Source organism: Panthera leo, chromosome E1, assembly GCF_018350215.1.
Source record: "Panthera leo isolate Ple1 chromosome E1, P.leo_Ple1_pat1.1, whole genome shotgun sequence".
Taxonomy (NCBI): Eukaryota; Metazoa; Chordata; class Mammalia; order Carnivora; family Felidae; genus Panthera; species Panthera leo.
The window spans coordinates 19,162,171-19,178,612 of NC_056692.1; the positions used below are offsets into that span (position 1 = coordinate 19,162,171).

At 38.0% G+C, this 16,442-nt stretch overlaps 1 protein-coding gene across 9 annotated transcripts in view; it reads left to right on the forward strand.

Moving 5' to 3' along the window:
* NF1 (neurofibromin 1) overlaps positions 1 to 16,442 on the forward strand; it is a 317,585-nt gene that overhangs the window by 185,558 nt on the left and 115,585 nt on the right. For 8 of the 9 annotated variants that reach the window (XR_006196423.1, XM_042915411.1, XM_042915410.1 and 5 more), the window contains 9 exons: positions 298 to 437; positions 724 to 846; positions 1,347 to 1,430; positions 1,958 to 2,074; positions 2,671 to 2,852; positions 2,968 to 3,179; positions 6,296 to 6,457; positions 6,595 to 6,698; positions 11,911 to 12,046. Coding sequence is in view for 8 of the 9 variants with exons in the window: in XM_042915411.1 (XP_042771345.1) it covers positions 298 to 437; positions 724 to 846; positions 1,347 to 1,430; positions 1,958 to 2,074; positions 2,671 to 2,852; positions 2,968 to 3,179; positions 6,296 to 6,457; positions 6,595 to 6,698; positions 11,911 to 12,046 (1,260 nt within the window). In the remaining variant the exon portion in view is untranslated. Of the gene's footprint in view, positions 1 to 297; positions 438 to 723; positions 847 to 1,346; positions 1,431 to 1,957; positions 2,075 to 2,670; positions 2,853 to 2,967; positions 3,180 to 6,295; positions 6,458 to 6,594; positions 6,699 to 11,910; positions 12,047 to 12,866; positions 13,269 to 16,442 lie in introns of those variants that run through there. The other variant, XM_042915412.1, reaches the window with a different exon arrangement.

Here is a 16,442-nt window from a genome sequence, read left to right on the forward strand (position 1 = left end):
TATTTAATTCAATACTGGCATGAGCATCCACTCACAATTTTTAAAAAATGGGCGGAAAATTGCAGAAGGAAGAATCATCCAATATAGGGAGCAGGTTGGTTTTTAGGAACTCTAGTTGTGGGTGTGCCAGGGGTTAGAAATGTCTTGGGTAGGGGTATGGGTGCCTATGTGTGTTTGTGTGCCTATTTGGGTATATGCCCCCGGGTGCTTTCTGGCATGTGTACGACAGGTCACGCAGTTTCATCTGTGATGTGTCTGCTCTGCGCTGATGCCAAAATGTATTTGTTCTTTATGTAGGTTTTATTGACCGACACCAATACTCAGTTTGTGGAGCAAACCATAGCTATAATGAAGAACTTACTAGATAATCATACCGAAGGCAGCTCCGAACATCTGGGGCAAGCTAGCATTGAAACAATGATGTTAAATCTAGTCAGGTAAGTATTCTACTGAAATGTAGCAGAAACACATCAGCATTGGTGGTTGCTAGTGAAATAATTTGCTATTCTTTATTGCACTCAAAGTGGGGTGCAATAAGGTAAGCAGAAGTTATGCATGTGCTCCTATAAATAAAAATATTGCAGTTTTCATAGTCACATTTCATCATTTTACTTAGAGGGTAAAGCATTTAGAAAACTTTTCTTTTGTTTGTATCTGATATGTGTTTTTTTTTTTTTTTTTTTTTTTTCTTTTTTCCCCCTGAATGTTTCTATGTCTAAATAGATATGTTCGAGTGCTTGGGAACATGGTCCATGCAATTCAAATAAAAACGAAGCTGTGTCAGTTAGTCGAGGTAATGATGGCAAGGAGAGATGACCTCTCATTTTGTCAAGAGATGAAATTTAGGTGAGTTCTCAAAAGAGCAAAGTAGGGTCTTGTAAATCTTATGTTAAATGAAGTACAAAAAAACCAAAAAACCAAAAAAACAAAACAAAAAAAACCCCCAGCAGCTACTTGATTTTCCTAGGAAAGGGGAGGGAGAAAATGGAAAAGCAACAATTTACCTTTTTATTTTTCTCTCCCTGTATTTTCAAATCTCCCAAAGCTCTGTGCCCATGACAGTGCTCCCTTGTCTAAAATTATACTGGAGCTAAGAATTTGATTCTGCTTTCAAACTGGTACGATAGCTAAAGGCTGATGTGGAGTGTTGATATTCACGTTGCCTGTTTGTGTGCCCTTCTGCCTGTTGAGAGTTGGAGTAGCGGTATCTCTTTAATGAAACTGCCATGTCACCCGAGTGATTTGGCAAATATTTGCACTATAAAAAATACTTGTATGACTAAAGGTGTATGTGTGACTTAAAAAAAAAATCGTCTGTTATTTTCCTTTTCTCTGCCATTCTGTAGGAATAAAATGGTAGAATACCTGACAGACTGGGTCATGGGAACATCAAACCAAGCAGCAGATGATGATGTAAAATGTCTTACAAGGTAAAGAGAGAGAGAGAGAGATGGAGAGGATGGTTTTTAATTATTAGCACGTTTACTCAGGGTGTTGATACTATATCATCACTATTATCGATATATTTTATGTGTTCTTTGGATATTTTGCATTTGAATTATTTAAATCTTTACTTTCTATTTTTAACTGAATGATTTTCAGTAAAATCCAGTGTGAGAAAGTGATGTTTGGAATTTCCTATATTTTCTCAGATGGTAAATACTTATTGTCACATGTCAGAAACTAATTGAACCCTGAAGTACATAATAATCATTCACATAAATTCCTTCGGTGAGGCTTGGTTTTATGAACGTTATCATCACCTTCTCCCTAACTTAAAATGCTTTTGCATTCTGGGTGTGCATGTTAACTCAAATTATTTAGGTTGTCCTAATAAGTTTAATGAAATAGGTGGTTCCTGAATTCCTAAAGTTCCGTTAGGAAGGTGTTTATTTGCGGGAAGGTCGAGTGGAAGAACCTGAAACACTCATGTGGTCCTTAAATTTTCTTTCTTCAGAGACTTGGACCAGGCGAGCATGGAAGCCGTTGTTTCACTCCTGGCTGGTCTTCCACTGCAGCCTGAGGAAGGAGATGGTGTGGAATTGATGGAAGCCAAGTCACAGTTATTTCTGAAGTAAGTTTCAGTCACCAAAAACGCAAAGCAAAAAACAAAGCCCCACATACAACAAAACAAAATCTAACCAAAGTGGCAAATGATTGTATGTAGAAAGTGGACCTTGTTACTTGGCTATTATGGCCATTGGCAGCTGCTCATAAAATATAACCCGTGCATGAGGCAATATTCCCTATGATAGGACTGGGTTAGGAAAGCAACTGTGTTTTGTGTTTTTAAAGAAAGTGTCTGGTCATTGAATTATTGGCAGTAAAACCCAGATCACCTCATTAAGCCATTTAAAATGGCATTGTGTAAACTATTTGGACTACTAATTTTATATGGTAAACACTAAAAGTGTTCCCTGCATCGACCAGGAAAGATTGCATCTGTTTGGTGGCTATGTTATGAACTACGTGCTGGCTTTGTCAGGATAAAATCATACTCAGCATAGCACACTTCATGATGAGCCACACTGGCTGATTATCCCAGGACTGGAGAGAAGCAGATACCCAAGACCACTCGTGTGATGCACATGTGATAATTTCAGAAAATCAGATTAGCCTTCTGGTTGCTGTGGCCTTCACTGTGTAAGAGTCGATCTTTTTACTTCTCAGGTATTTCACATTGTTTATGAACCTTTTGAATGACTGTAGTGAAGTTGAAGATGAAAATGCACAAACAGGTGGCAGGAAACGTGGCATGTCCCGGAGGCTGGCATCACTGAGGCACTGCACAGTCCTTGCAATGTCCAACTTACTCAATGCTAATGTGGACAGTGGCCTCATGCACTCCATAGGTGAGATAAAATGAAAGCTTCGTAGAGAAATTGACAATCTAGAGAACTGGCACGTAAGACAAGCAAAATTACAACAGTCCATGTTAGTAAATTTGCATCTATCTGTCCATATCAGGTTTAGGTTATCACAAAGATCTTCAGACAAGAGCTACATTTATGGAAGTTCTGACAAAAATCCTCCAGCAAGGCACAGAATTTGACACGCTTGCAGAAACGGTGCTGGCCGACCGGTTTGAGAGGCTGGTGGAGTTGGTCACAATGATGGGAGACCAGGGAGAGCTCCCAATAGCCATGGCTTTGGCCAACGTGGTCCCGTGTTCTCAGTGGGTGAGTTCTTTGAGGAAGTGCAAAACTGGGGCCTGGCACATAGCAGGTGCTTCCAAATTTATTCTTTCTAGGAATGTTTTTTTTAATGTTTATTTTGGGGGAGAGAGAGAGAGAGAGAGCATGAGCAGGGGAGGGGCAGAGAGAGAGAGGGAGACAGAGAATCCCAGGCAGACTCTGCTAACAGGGCAGAGCCTGGCACGGGCCTCAGTTTCACAAACTGAAACCTTGACCTGAGCCGAGATCAAGAGTTGGATGCTTAACCGACTGGGCCACCCAGGTGCCCCTCATTCCAGGAATGTTTATTGCATGAATTGCTAAACCTTGAGAGCTGGAAGAAACTTCAGATATTATTCGAGTGGTTTTTCAGCTATGGGAAAGTAGTTGTGGCTTCTAGCCCTTGGGAGTGTTCTTACCTTAAGTATGAGGATCTTATTCATCATATACTTACAGTGAAAAATTCCTTCCCTGTCCCACTGAAAAATTCAGTTTAAACACTGATTGAAAGAAAATTAAAACCACTGACCTGGGGGCGCCTGGGTGGCTCAGTCGGTTAAGCGTGCGACTTCAGCTCAGGTCATGATCTCACGGTCTGTGAGTTCGAGCCCCACGTCGGGCTCTGTGCTGACAGCTCAGAGCCTGGAGCCTGTTTCCCATTCTGTGTCTCCCTCTCTCTCTGCCCCTCCCCTGTTCATGCTCTGTCTCTCTCTGTCTCAAAAATAAATAAACGTTAAAAAAAAAAAACAAAAACCACTGACCTGGTCTGGTGTTTTCATGTATTACATGAGATGATTAGGGTTAAATCTCCTATTTAGTTGTCACTAATGCTAGAGCTGGAATTAAAGGTTTGTGTGTCCAGTTCACAACTCTTCTATAATGCACTGTACAATTTTCTAAAAAAATGTAAGCACTATATTTGCATTAGAAATTGTTGCTTGTTTTAAACACTGGAGACATAATATGGCTATTTGGTCTCTTATTCATCTATGTATGTATGTATTTTAGAGAGAGAGCAAGCACGTGTGCGCAGACGCACGAGTGGGGCAGGGGCAGAGGGAGAGAGAGTCTTAAGCACGTGCTGTCCTCAGCATGGAGCCCGATGTGGGGCTCGATCCCACAACTCTGGGATCATGAGTGAGCTGAAATCAAGAGTCAGACACTCAGCTGACTGAGCCACCCAGGCGCCCCTGGGTCTCTTTTACTAAAAAATTTTCTATACCATACTATTCTATATTCTATACCATACTATTTTTAACAATACACGCTAAAAATTTGAGAAGGGTTGTCCTTTTCCGTGCTAAAAATCGATTCCATTTATAGTGTACCAAAAACGATTTCAGTTTAGTAAATTACAACAAATCAGGTAATCTGTCATTGCCTGTAGATTTTTTTCTGCTTAAAAAGGCTGTAGGATCTTGTTCCTCATGCTTCAGTAAAGTTTAAACTCCTTACTCTGGCCTACAAGTCTCGACCCAACCTGGGCTCTGCCTCACCTCTGACCTCATCTCCTGCCACGTTCCTTCTTGTTCACCAGACTTAAAGATGTTAGGCTATTTCCACCTTCGAGAGTACCCTTACTGCCACCACTGCCGCCACCACCTGGAATGCTTCTTCCCTGATCTCTTACATGGCCAACTTCTTAAAAAACCTTTTAAAGCTTAAAAAAAAAAAAAAGAAAAAAATCTCTTTTGTAGATTTCAAATTCTGTTGCTTAGTGTTTTCAGAATTTTGCAGGGAAGGGATTAGATGGAAAAAAAATGAGCACAGTACTCCAAAAACAGATTTTGTGGCTGAATTGTCTCTCATAATTATACTTGACTTTAAAATGGAGGAGAGGGGTGCCTGAGTGGCTCAGTTGGTTAAGTGTCTAACTCTTGATTTTAGCTCAAGTCATGATCTTACCGTTTGTGGGATTGAGCCCCACGTCAGCACAGAACCGGCTTGGGGTTCTCTCCCTCCCCATTTCTCTGCCCCTCCCCTGTGTGTGTGCACTTCTCTCTTTCTCTCTCAAAATAAATAAAAAAATAATAAAATGGAGGAAAGAATTTTTATATCTATATCTAGTCACATATGTGGAATGTCACCATAGGGAGTAGAACAGAATATCTGGGTCTTCTTTGGCTTCTGGATTGTGTGGTTAGGATTGTCAAATTTTTTGCTTTACTCAGATACCAGATTTGACCAGGTAAAGGCATTAGAAGAGCTATGGGCCATGATCCTGGCCTTTGCTGTCACTGCTTGAAGGATGGGGCATCATTTTATGGCTACCCTTAGTCTATGTAAATCTCCTCGCCGCACTGTGTGGTTAAACAGTGGTTTTACTATCACATCGTTTTCCTGGAGTGTACCAAAAAATACCACGGGGAATTATGAGGGTAACCATTCAGGAAGTATGTGGGAATTAGCTGTCCACCTTCGCTTTATACATAAATCTTGCTAATCTCTTTGTTCTGAATACACAGCCCACATCTTTTCCCTTACTTTCTGCAAATCCTATAATCTTTCCATTTTTGTTGTCTCTCTGCTGAGCCCATGTTCAGTGTATACTGAGTTTCCCTGACCATGTGAGCCGAGAGTAGAGCTCTTGTGGTCACCAAAGTCTCATTCCTGCTCACTGGTTTTCTACGAAAATGATTTGGGCATATCAAACTAAACTCTTTGCCATCATGTTCTATTTCTACTCTCTTTAATTTTGTCATGTGATTTGAACTGAATCTTGGCTTTTTTTCTGTCTAGGCCTGGTAAAACCTAGGCCTCTCTTAATTTTCATCAGTTAATTCGTAAAATTAACAGCCGCTGGGGCACCTGGTTGGCTCAGTCGGAAGAGTGTGTGACTCTTGATCTTGGGGTTGTGAGTTTGAGCCCCACGCTGGATGGAGAGATTGCTTAAATAAGTAAATAAACAAACTGCTTTAAAAAAAAAAAGAATTCACATCTGCTATAGGCATAAAGAAATAGTCATCGTAGACAAATGGACACAGATAGATCTCAGGGAGAAATTAATTAGTCACCACTTAACTGGATTTAGCAGGTGGTTGACAGTTTTGGATTTACCTTTCAGTTTCCTGCTAAAGACAAATGGGATTATTCATGCTAACTCAATTTTGTTTTGTTCTCAGGATGAACTAGCTCGAGTTCTAGTGACTCTGTTTGATTCTCGGCATTTGCTCTACCAACTGCTCTGGAACATGTTTTCTAAGGAAGTAGAATTGGCAGACTCCATGCAGACTCTTTTCCGAGGAAACAGCTTAGCCAGTAAAATAATGACCTTCTGTTTCAAGGTTTATATCCATTTATTCTTTTGTGTGTGTGCCAAGGTATGGCAAATTGATTATGTGCAGAACGTACAGAGCAGAATGTCTTTAACGCAAGATATTTGGAGAAGGCGCAATAAATTCCTACCTGTGTATTTCTTTAGGTATATGGTGCTACCTACCTACAAAAACTCCTGGATCCGTTATTACGAATCGTGATCACATCCTCTGACTGGCAACATGTTAGCTTTGAAGTGGATCCTACCAGGTTTGTCATCCTCTCATCTGCAACTTTTCTCGACTTTTTCACTGCCACCGTGTGGGACCAGACCCTCAGAGGGTTTCTCCCTCTGATTCTTTTTTTTTTTTTTTTGCTTTACAAACATCATGCCTTTTTATTCATCATATATATGAAAATTGAGGCTCAGAGATTAATTTACTCAGGATGGCAAGGTGATTAAGTGACAGCGAGCTTTCAAAACCAAATCTTTCTAATTCTCAAGGTCCTTGCTCTTAATGTTAGTATCAAAGCTGTGCTAGAAATGCTTGCCCTACTGCAGTGGGATCTTTTTTTTGTTTGTTTGTTTTATTTTTCTTTTCTTTTTCTTTTTTTTTTATTTATTTAATATATGAAATTTATTGTCAAATTGGTTTCCATACAACACCCAGTGCTCATCCCAAAAGGTGCCCTCCTCAATACCCATCGCCCACCCTCCCCTCCCTCCCACCCCCCATCAACCCTCAGTTTGTTCTCAGTTTTTTTTTTTTAATATATGAAATTTATTGTCAAATTGGTTTCCATACAACACCCAGTGCTCATCCCAAAAGGTGCCCTCCTCAATACCCATCACCCACCCTCCCCTCCCTCCCAACCCCCAACAACTCTCAGTTTGTTCTCAGTTTTTAACAGTCTCTTATGCTTTGGCTCTCTCCCACTCTAACCTCTTTTTTTTTTTTTTTTTTCCTTCCCCTCCCCCATGGGTTTCTGTTAAGTTTCTCAGGATCCACATAAGAGTGAAACCATATGGTATCTGTCTTTCTCTGTATGGCTTATTTCACTTAGCATCACACTCTCCAGTTCCATCCACGTTGCTACAAAAGGCCATATTTCATTTTTTTCTCATTGCCACGTAGTATTCCATTGTGTATATAAACCACAATTTCTTTCTCCATTCATCAGTTGATGGACATTTAGGCTCTTTCCATAATTTGGCTATTGTTGAGAGTGCTGCTATAAACATTGGGGTACAAGTGCCCCTATGCATCAGTACTCCTGTATCCCTTGGGTAAATTCCTAGCAGTGCTATTGCTGGGTCATAGGGTAGGTCTATTTTTACTTTTCTGAGGAACCTCCACACTGCTTTCCAGAGCAGCTGCACCAATTTGCATTCCCACCAACAGTGCAAGAGGGTTCCCGTTTCTCCACATCCTCTCCAGCATCTATAGTCTCCTGAGTTGTTCATTTTGGCCACTCTGACTGGCGTGAGGTGATATCTGAGTGTCGTTTTGATTTGTATTTCCCTGATGAGGAGCGACGTTGAACATCTTTTCATGTGCCTGTTGGCCATCCGGATGTCTTCTTTAGAGAAGTGTCTATTCATGATTTCTGCCCATTTCTTCACTGGGTTATTTGTTACTCAGGTGTGGAGTTTGGTGAGCTCTTTATAGATTTTGGATACTAGCCCTTTGTCCGATACGTCATTTGCAAATATCTTTTCCCATTCCGTTGGTTGCCTTTTAGTTTTGTTGGTTGTTTCCTTTGCTGTGCAGAAGCTTTTTAGCTTCATAAGGTCCCAGTAATTCACTTTTGCTTTTAATTCCCTTGCCTTTGGGGATGTGTCGAGTAAGAGATTGCTATGGCTGAGGTCAGAGAGGTCTTTTCCTGCTTTCTCCTTTAAGGTTTTGATGGTTTCCTGTCTCACATTCAGGTCCTTTATCCATTTTAAGTTTATTTTTGTGAATGGTGTGAGAAAGTGGTCTAGTTTCAACCTTCTGCATGTTACTGTCCAGTTCTCCCAGCACCATTTGTTAAAGAGACTGTCTTTTTTCCATTGGATGTTCTTTCCTGCTTTGTCAAAGATGAGTTGGCCATACGTTTGTGGGTCTAGTTCTGGGGTTTCTATTCTACTCCATTGGTCTATGTGTCTGTTTTTGTGCCAACTCCCTCTGATTCTTAAAATGAGTCTTTAATTATAAAAGTTACACACAAATACATTTTTCTTAAAAAAAATTTACAGGTATCTTTGGCTGCCATGTATAGAGACAGAGACTGTTACTAGTTTAGTCTGTTCTTTGGTGTTTTTTTTTTTTTTTAGTGCATTTGCATGTACATAAATCAAGTTGTAGAAACTGTGTGGCTAACAGTGAGTGCTTAATATAAATGGAAACATGTTGTACACGTGGTTTTGCAACTTAATTTTTTTAACTTGGCTCTGTCTTCAGTCTTTCTGTGTCAGTATAGAAAGATTAACCTCATTGTTTTTACCTGCCATATAATAATTTGATAGATTGGCTATATCATGATTTAGCCAATACCATATCTATCCTTTTTTTCCAACCAATTAAAAAAAAGTTATTATTGAAATAGAATTGACATAAAATGTTGTATTCGTTTCAAGTATCCAGTATTTTGGTTTGACAATTCTGTGTATTACTCAGTGCTCATCATGACAAGTATAGTCACCATCTGTCACCATACAGCGTTCTTACAACATTATTGACCATATGTCCCCAATGTTGTACTTTTCATTTTCATCTCCATGACTTATTGATTTTATAACTGGAAGTTTCTGCCTTTGAATCGCCTTCACCTGTATCACCCATGTCCTCTGGCAACCACCAGTTTGTTCTGTGTACTTAAAAGTGGTTTTCTTGTTCATTTGTTTTGTTTTTTAGATTCCACATATAAGTGAAATCATACAGTATTTGCCTTTGTCTGACTTATTTCACTTAGCATAATATCCAGTTCCATTCATGTCACAAACAGCAAGAGTTTTTGTTTTGTTTTTTTTGTGTGTGTGCTGGAGTAATAAGTGTGTGTGTGGGGGGGGACACATCATCTTTCTTTGTTCATCTATTGATGGACACTTGAGTTGCTTCCGTATCTTGGCTGTTGTAAATAATGCTGCAGTAAACATAGGGGTGCATGTATCTTTTCAAATTAGTGTTTTAACTTTCTTTGGGTAAATACCAAGTAGTGGAATTATTGGATCATATGGTATTTCTATTTTGAATTTTTTGAGGAACTTCCATACTGTTTTCCATCAATAGGTGCGCCTACCAACAGTGCACAAGGGTTTCCTTTTCTCCACGTCCTCATCAGTACTTGTTTTTGTTTTTGTTTTTGTTTTGATACTAGCCATTCTGACTGGTGTGAGGTGACACCACATTGTGGTTTTGATTTGCATTTAGCTGATGATTAGTGACGCTGCACGTTTTTTCATGTGTCTCTTGGCCACCTTTATGTGTTCTTCAGAAAAATGCCTATTCAGGTCCTCTGCCAATTTTTGAATCAGATTATTTGGATTTTTTTGGGTGTTGAGTTGTGTGAGTTCCTTAAATATTTTGGATATTCACCCCTTATCAGATACATCGTTTGTGAATATCTTCTCTCATTTAGTAGGTTGCTATTTTACTGATGGTTTCCCTGCTGTGTAAAAGCTTTTTATTTTGGTGTAGTCCCAGTAGTTTATTTTTGCTTTTGTTTCCCTTGCCTGAGGAGACATATTCACAAATGTGTTGTTATGGGTGACGTCTGAAAGATTACTACCTATATTTTCTATAGGAATTTTATGATTTCAGGTCTCATATTTAGGTGTTTAATCCATTTGGAGTTTGTTTTTATGTATGCTATAAGAAAGTGGGCCAGTTTCATTCTTTTGCACATAGCTGTCCGGTTTCTGAACACCATTTATTGAAAAGACTGTCGTTTCCTCGTTTTCTATTCTTGCCTACTTTGTCATAGATTAATTGGCAATGTAGGCATGGGTTTATTTCTGGACTCTCTTTTGTGCCATTGATCTATGTGTCTGTTTTTGTGTCAGTACTATACTGATTTGATTACTATAGCTTTGTAGTATATGTTGACATCTGGGATTGTGATACCTCTAGCTTTTTCTTCGTTCTCAAGATTGCTTTGTCCCTGAAGTCTTCTGTGGTTCCATACAGATTTTTAGGATTATTTGTTCCAGTTCAGTGAAAAACTATTGGTATTTTGATGGAGATTGCACTGAATCTGTAGATTGTTCTGGGTAGTATACACATTTTAATAATGTTAATTCTTCCAATCCAGGAGCATGGTATATCTTTCCTTTAGTTTGTGTTGTCTTCAGTTTCTTTCATCAGTGTCTTATGATTTTCAGAGTATAGGTCTTTCATCTCTCTGGTTAACTATTCTCCTAGGTATTTTATTCTTTTTGGTAGAGTTGTAGATGGTGATCCTATTGACTTTTGCTGTAATTTCTCAACGTTGTCTTTTTCCTTTTTCAGGTTATTTGCTGTAGGAATTTTATGAAACCTAAATCTTTTTGTTACTTTCTTTCTTAGAACATTAACTGTTCCCTATTGACTACAAGATAAAGTACAGAGTTTTCTAACTACAGCTCATTATCACCTGTCATTCTTTCATGTGTTTTCTGTACATTAGCTCCAACATGCACATGTTGTATATTTTTTAAAGTGGCTTGACACATGGTTTGTTGGGGTTGGAGATGCCTGATAAATGATATCCCTCTACCCAGCCCAAATTTTTAATTTTTTTAAGGTTTCTTTATTTTTGCGAGAGACAGAGAGAGACAGAGACAGAGTGTGAGTGGGGAAAGGGCAGAGAGAGAGAGGAGACACAGAATTGGAAGCAGTCTCCAGGCTCTGATCTGTCAGCACAAAACCCGACACGGGGCTTGAACTCAACAAACTACGAAATCATGATCTGAGCTGAAGTTGGACGCTTAACTGACTGAGCCACCCAGACGTCCCTTCCCTGCCCAACTTTTAAAACCAAAAGAATGGAAGGAGGAGGGCTGCGAAGGAAGCACTCAGGAATCAGTCATCACCTTTATTTTTGATAAAAATGTTTAGAGTGTGTGGCTTTTGATCCTGTGGGTGAATAGGCTTGCTGATATTTCACCTTGAATTAGACTCATCTACCTCATCCCTTGCATAGCTGGATAACTACAGACATGTCTCACAGGGAAGCTTTTTACCACAGAAGTGGAGAGCAAACCAGAATATATCTTGTCTGCAGGCAGACATATCCAGAATGGAGAGGATGGCACTGAGCAGAGTATATATTAAATCTGTGAGAATATAAGGGGATAAGAATTCTTATACACAGTTGTCAAAATTATCTTTTTATAGTTTTTTTATTCAAATCAAGATCCCAGCAAAGTTCAAACAATGCATTTGGCTGAAAGTCTCTTTTAAAGGGCAGTTTCGTTTGTTTATTTTAAATGGATTTTAAACCCCCCCCCCCCCCCTTATAGGTTAGAACAATCAGAGAGCCTTGAGGAAAACCAACGGAACCTTCTGCAGATGACTGAAAAGTTCTTCCATGCCATCATCAGTTCCTCCTCAGAATTCCCCCCTCAGCTTCGAAGTGTGTGCCACTGTTTATACCAGGTATGCTTAAGGTTAGAGAGTACCATTATTAAGCCAAAGCTGAAGTGAAAAGAATGCTTTACTAAAGAGGAATTTAGCTGCTGATAGTGGGTGGTTGAAAATACTGAGTCAGTTTGGATGAGTAATACACTAAGCCTTGTCGGAATTGGCTTTGAAAAAAACTTAAATATTGCTTAGGAGACAGTTTGAAGTATTTTAAGGGGGTACTAAAAATAAGTTTCCTCACATTGGGAGCAAGTTTAAAATGCACAGAATCTCTTGGATATAACAGATATGGTTGAAATGAGATATATTATGGAATTTTCTTGGTTATCTTTTGCCTGAATTACTCATAAGGCCTTTGAATGTGAGGCACGTCTGCTCCTTGCTTTTTGTACTGTTGAAATGCTTGATCCATAATTTTGATTTCTTAAAATATGTTTGTGTCAGTTTTTCCTAGAACTAGTTAATCTGATTATTTTACATAGAACACTACTTCTAAAATAGATTGCACCAACATTCAGATCAAATTATTAGACTTTCTAGCACTAGCACTGCAAGTGATGCTTCTGAGTTCAGATGTCTGCAGTCATTCCCTACTTGTTGAGGAAATTAGGTCTGTGTTCTTTTTATGGCTTTCACTGTGCTTTTGAATTGCATATGCAGGTTCAGGGACGATATAATAATTCCAGGGGAAATTAGTGCAAATCTGTGTTAGTCTGTTCAAACTATGATTCTGGAAGAAAAATCAGTGGGTCTGGAGTTTGGGACAGGGGTGGGTATAGGGGAAAGAATTTACACATTTACCAAAACCCATGTCTTTATGTCTTTTTCTTTGCAGAGTCATCCCCAGCCATTTGTTTTTTAGCACAGGGCTTCAGTTGCTTAGAGACATTAGCAAGATCAGTGAAATCACCATTTTAAAAAGCTGTTTCAGGCTGCTCTGTGTGAATTATTCCCCCATTGCTATTTATAAAGATGTTTTTGCTGTATCACTAAAAGAAAACTTATAACAGTTAACAAAATGGCAGTAGTCCTTTCCTATCAATAATTACTTTAAATATAAGTGGATTAAGTTTTCCCAATTGAAAGGCATAGAGTGGCTAAATGGATTAAAAAAAACAAGATCCTACAATATGTTGCCTACAAGATGCTCGTGTTAGCCTTAAAGACACACGTAGACGGAGAGTGAAGGGATGGAAAAAGTCATTTCAAACAAATGGTAACCAGAAAAAAAAAACAAAAAAAAAACAGGAGTAGCTATACTTATTTCGGACCAAATAGACTTTAAACTAAAAATGGCAAAAAGAAACAAAAGTCAATATATAATGATAAAAAGGGGTCTATACATTAAGAAGATACAATAGTTATAAATACTTATGTGCCCAGCATTGGAGAACCTAAATGTATAAAGCAAAAGCTAACAGACCTAAAAGGAGAAATAAATAGTAATAAAGTAATTGTTGGGGACTTTAATACCCTACTCTCAACAATGGATAGGTCATCCAGACAGACAATAAGGAAACAGCAGATTCGAACAACACTTAAATCCCAAATGCACCTAACAGACATATATGGAACATGCTATCCAACAACAGCAGAATATACATTCTTCCAAAACACACATGGAACATTTTCTAGGATAGACCATATGTTAGGTCACACAACAAGTCTTAGCAGATTCAAGAAGATTAAAATCATACCAAGTATCTTCTCTGACCACAATGGCATGAAGTTAGAAATCAATTACATGAGGAAAGCTGGAAAATGAGTGAACCCATGGAAATTAAACACTACCCTGAACAATTAATGGTTAAAAAAAAAGAAATTAAAGGAGAAATAAAAAAGTTTCTTGAGATAAATGAAAATGGAAACACAACATACCAGAACATGTGCGATGTAGCAAAAGCAGTTCTAAGAGGGAAGTTCATAACAGTAAACACCTATGTTAAGAAGCAGGAAAGATCCCAAATAAGCAACCTAACTCTTTCTCTTAAGGAATTAGAAAAAGAATAAACTGAGCTCCAAGTTAGCAGAAGAAAGGAAATAAAGATTGTAGCAGAAATAAGTGAAGTAGAAATAAATATAGAAAAACCTCAGAAAAGAAGAGCCAGACTAAGAGTTGGTTCTTTGAAAAGATAAACAAAATTGACAAACCTTTAGCTAGACTAAGCAAGGAGAAGAGAGGAAGGACCAAATGAAGAAATTCTAAATGAAAAAGGAGACCTCACAACCGATACCACAGAAATTCAAAGGGTCATAAGAGACTACTGTGAACAAACTAGACAACAAGCTGGACAACCTAGAAGAAATGGAAAGAGTCTTAGAAACATACAACTTATCAAGACTGAATTAGGAAGAAATAGAAACTCTGAATAGAATTCCCAAATTCTCCCAACAAAGAAAAGCCCAGGACCAGTTGGCTTCCCTGGTGAATTTTACTAGACGTTTACAGAAGAATTAACAACCAGTCCTTCTCAAACTCTTAGCAAAAATTGAAAAGAGAGCACTCCAGACTCATTTTGTGAGGCATTACCCTGGTACCAAAACCAGAAAAGGACACTGCTAGAAAAGAAAACTATAGGTAAATATCATTGATGAGTATAGATACAGAAATTCTCAGTAAATTACTAGCAAACAATTCAGCATATTAAAATGTTCGCACCATGATGATGTGGGATTTATCCTTCGGTGCAAGGATGGTTCAGCATCTGCAAATCAATCAGTGTGATGCATTACGTTAATTCAGTGGAAGAAAAGAATCATATGATCATCTCAATAAATGCAGAAAAAGGATTTGACAAAATTCCACATCCATTCATGATAAAAACTCTTAATAAGTTAGGCATAGAAGGAATGTATATCAACATAATAAAGGCCATAAATGACAACCACACAGCTAACATATTCAGTGGTGAAGGGTTGAAAGCATTTCTTCTAAGATGAGGAACAAGACAGGGGTATCCACTCTTACCACTCCTATTCAACATAGTACTAGCAGTGCTAGCTAGAGCAATCAGGCAAGAAAAATTAAAAGCCTCAGAATTGGAAAGGAAGAAGTAAAATCGTTTCTACTTGCAGATGATATTTTATATATAGGAAGTCCCAAATACAACCAAAAAACAGAGCTAATCAGTGAACTAAGTAAAGTTGCAGTACACATAATTAACATACAAAAATCAGTAGCATTTCTATACACTAACAAATTTATGGGAAAAAAAATAGATCCTATTTACGATGGCATCAAAACAATAAAATACTTAGGAATAAATTTAAGAATGTGAAAGATCTCTATTCTGGAAACTATAAGCCATTGATGAAAACAGATTGAAGATACAGATAAATGGGAAGGTATCTTGTGTTCATGGATTGGAAGAATTAATAGTTTAGATATGAATAGTACCAAAAGCCATCTGTAGATTCAGTGCAATCTCTATCAAGTTTTCAGTGACATTTTTATAGAAATAGAAAAAAAAGCTCTTATGGAAACACAAAACACCCTACCTCCCCCCCAAAAAAGAACAAAGGAAGCATCACATTTTCTAATTTAAAGCTATAATCATCAAAATAGTAGGTACTGCATAAAAACAGATGGACTGACCAGTGGAACAGAATCAAGAGCCCAGAAATAAACCCAAGCATATAGAGTCAACTAATTATGACAGGGGAGCTAAGAATATTCAGTGGAGAAAAGACAGTCTTTTCAATAAATGGTGCTGGGATAACCAAATATTCACATGTAAAAGAATGAAATTGGAATCATATCTTAAGTCCCTGACAAATTAACTTGAAATGGATTAAAGATTTAAATGTAAGACTTAAAACCATGAAACTGCTAGAAGAAAACATAGGAATAAAGGTTCTTGGCATGGGTCTTGGTAATATTTTTTGGATATGACACCTAAAGCACAGCAAACTCAAAAATAAACAAGTGGGACTACATCAAACTAGAAAGTTTCTGCACAGCAAAATAAACCGTCCATAAAATGAAAAGACAACTATGGAGTGGAGAAAAAAATATTTGCAAACCATGTATATAATGAGTTAATATTAAAATATATAAAGAACTTACACAGTTTTCAATAGCAAAAAAAAAAAAAAAGCAAATTTAAAAATGATTAGTAGATAACTTGGAATAGACATATAGATATTTCTCTAAAGAAGTTACATGAAAGGCCAAAAAGTATATGGAAAGATGTTCAGCATCACTAGTCATTAGGGAAATGCCTGTTAAAAAAACCACAATGAGGTATCAACCCATGCCTGTTAGAGTGGCCATCATCAAAAAGACTAGAGATAACAAATGCTGGCATGGATGGAGAAAAAAGGGAACCCTGTGCACTGTTGGTGCATTTGTAAATTGTATAGCTACTGTGGAAAACAGTATGGAAAATCCTCAAAAAATTAAACATAGAAC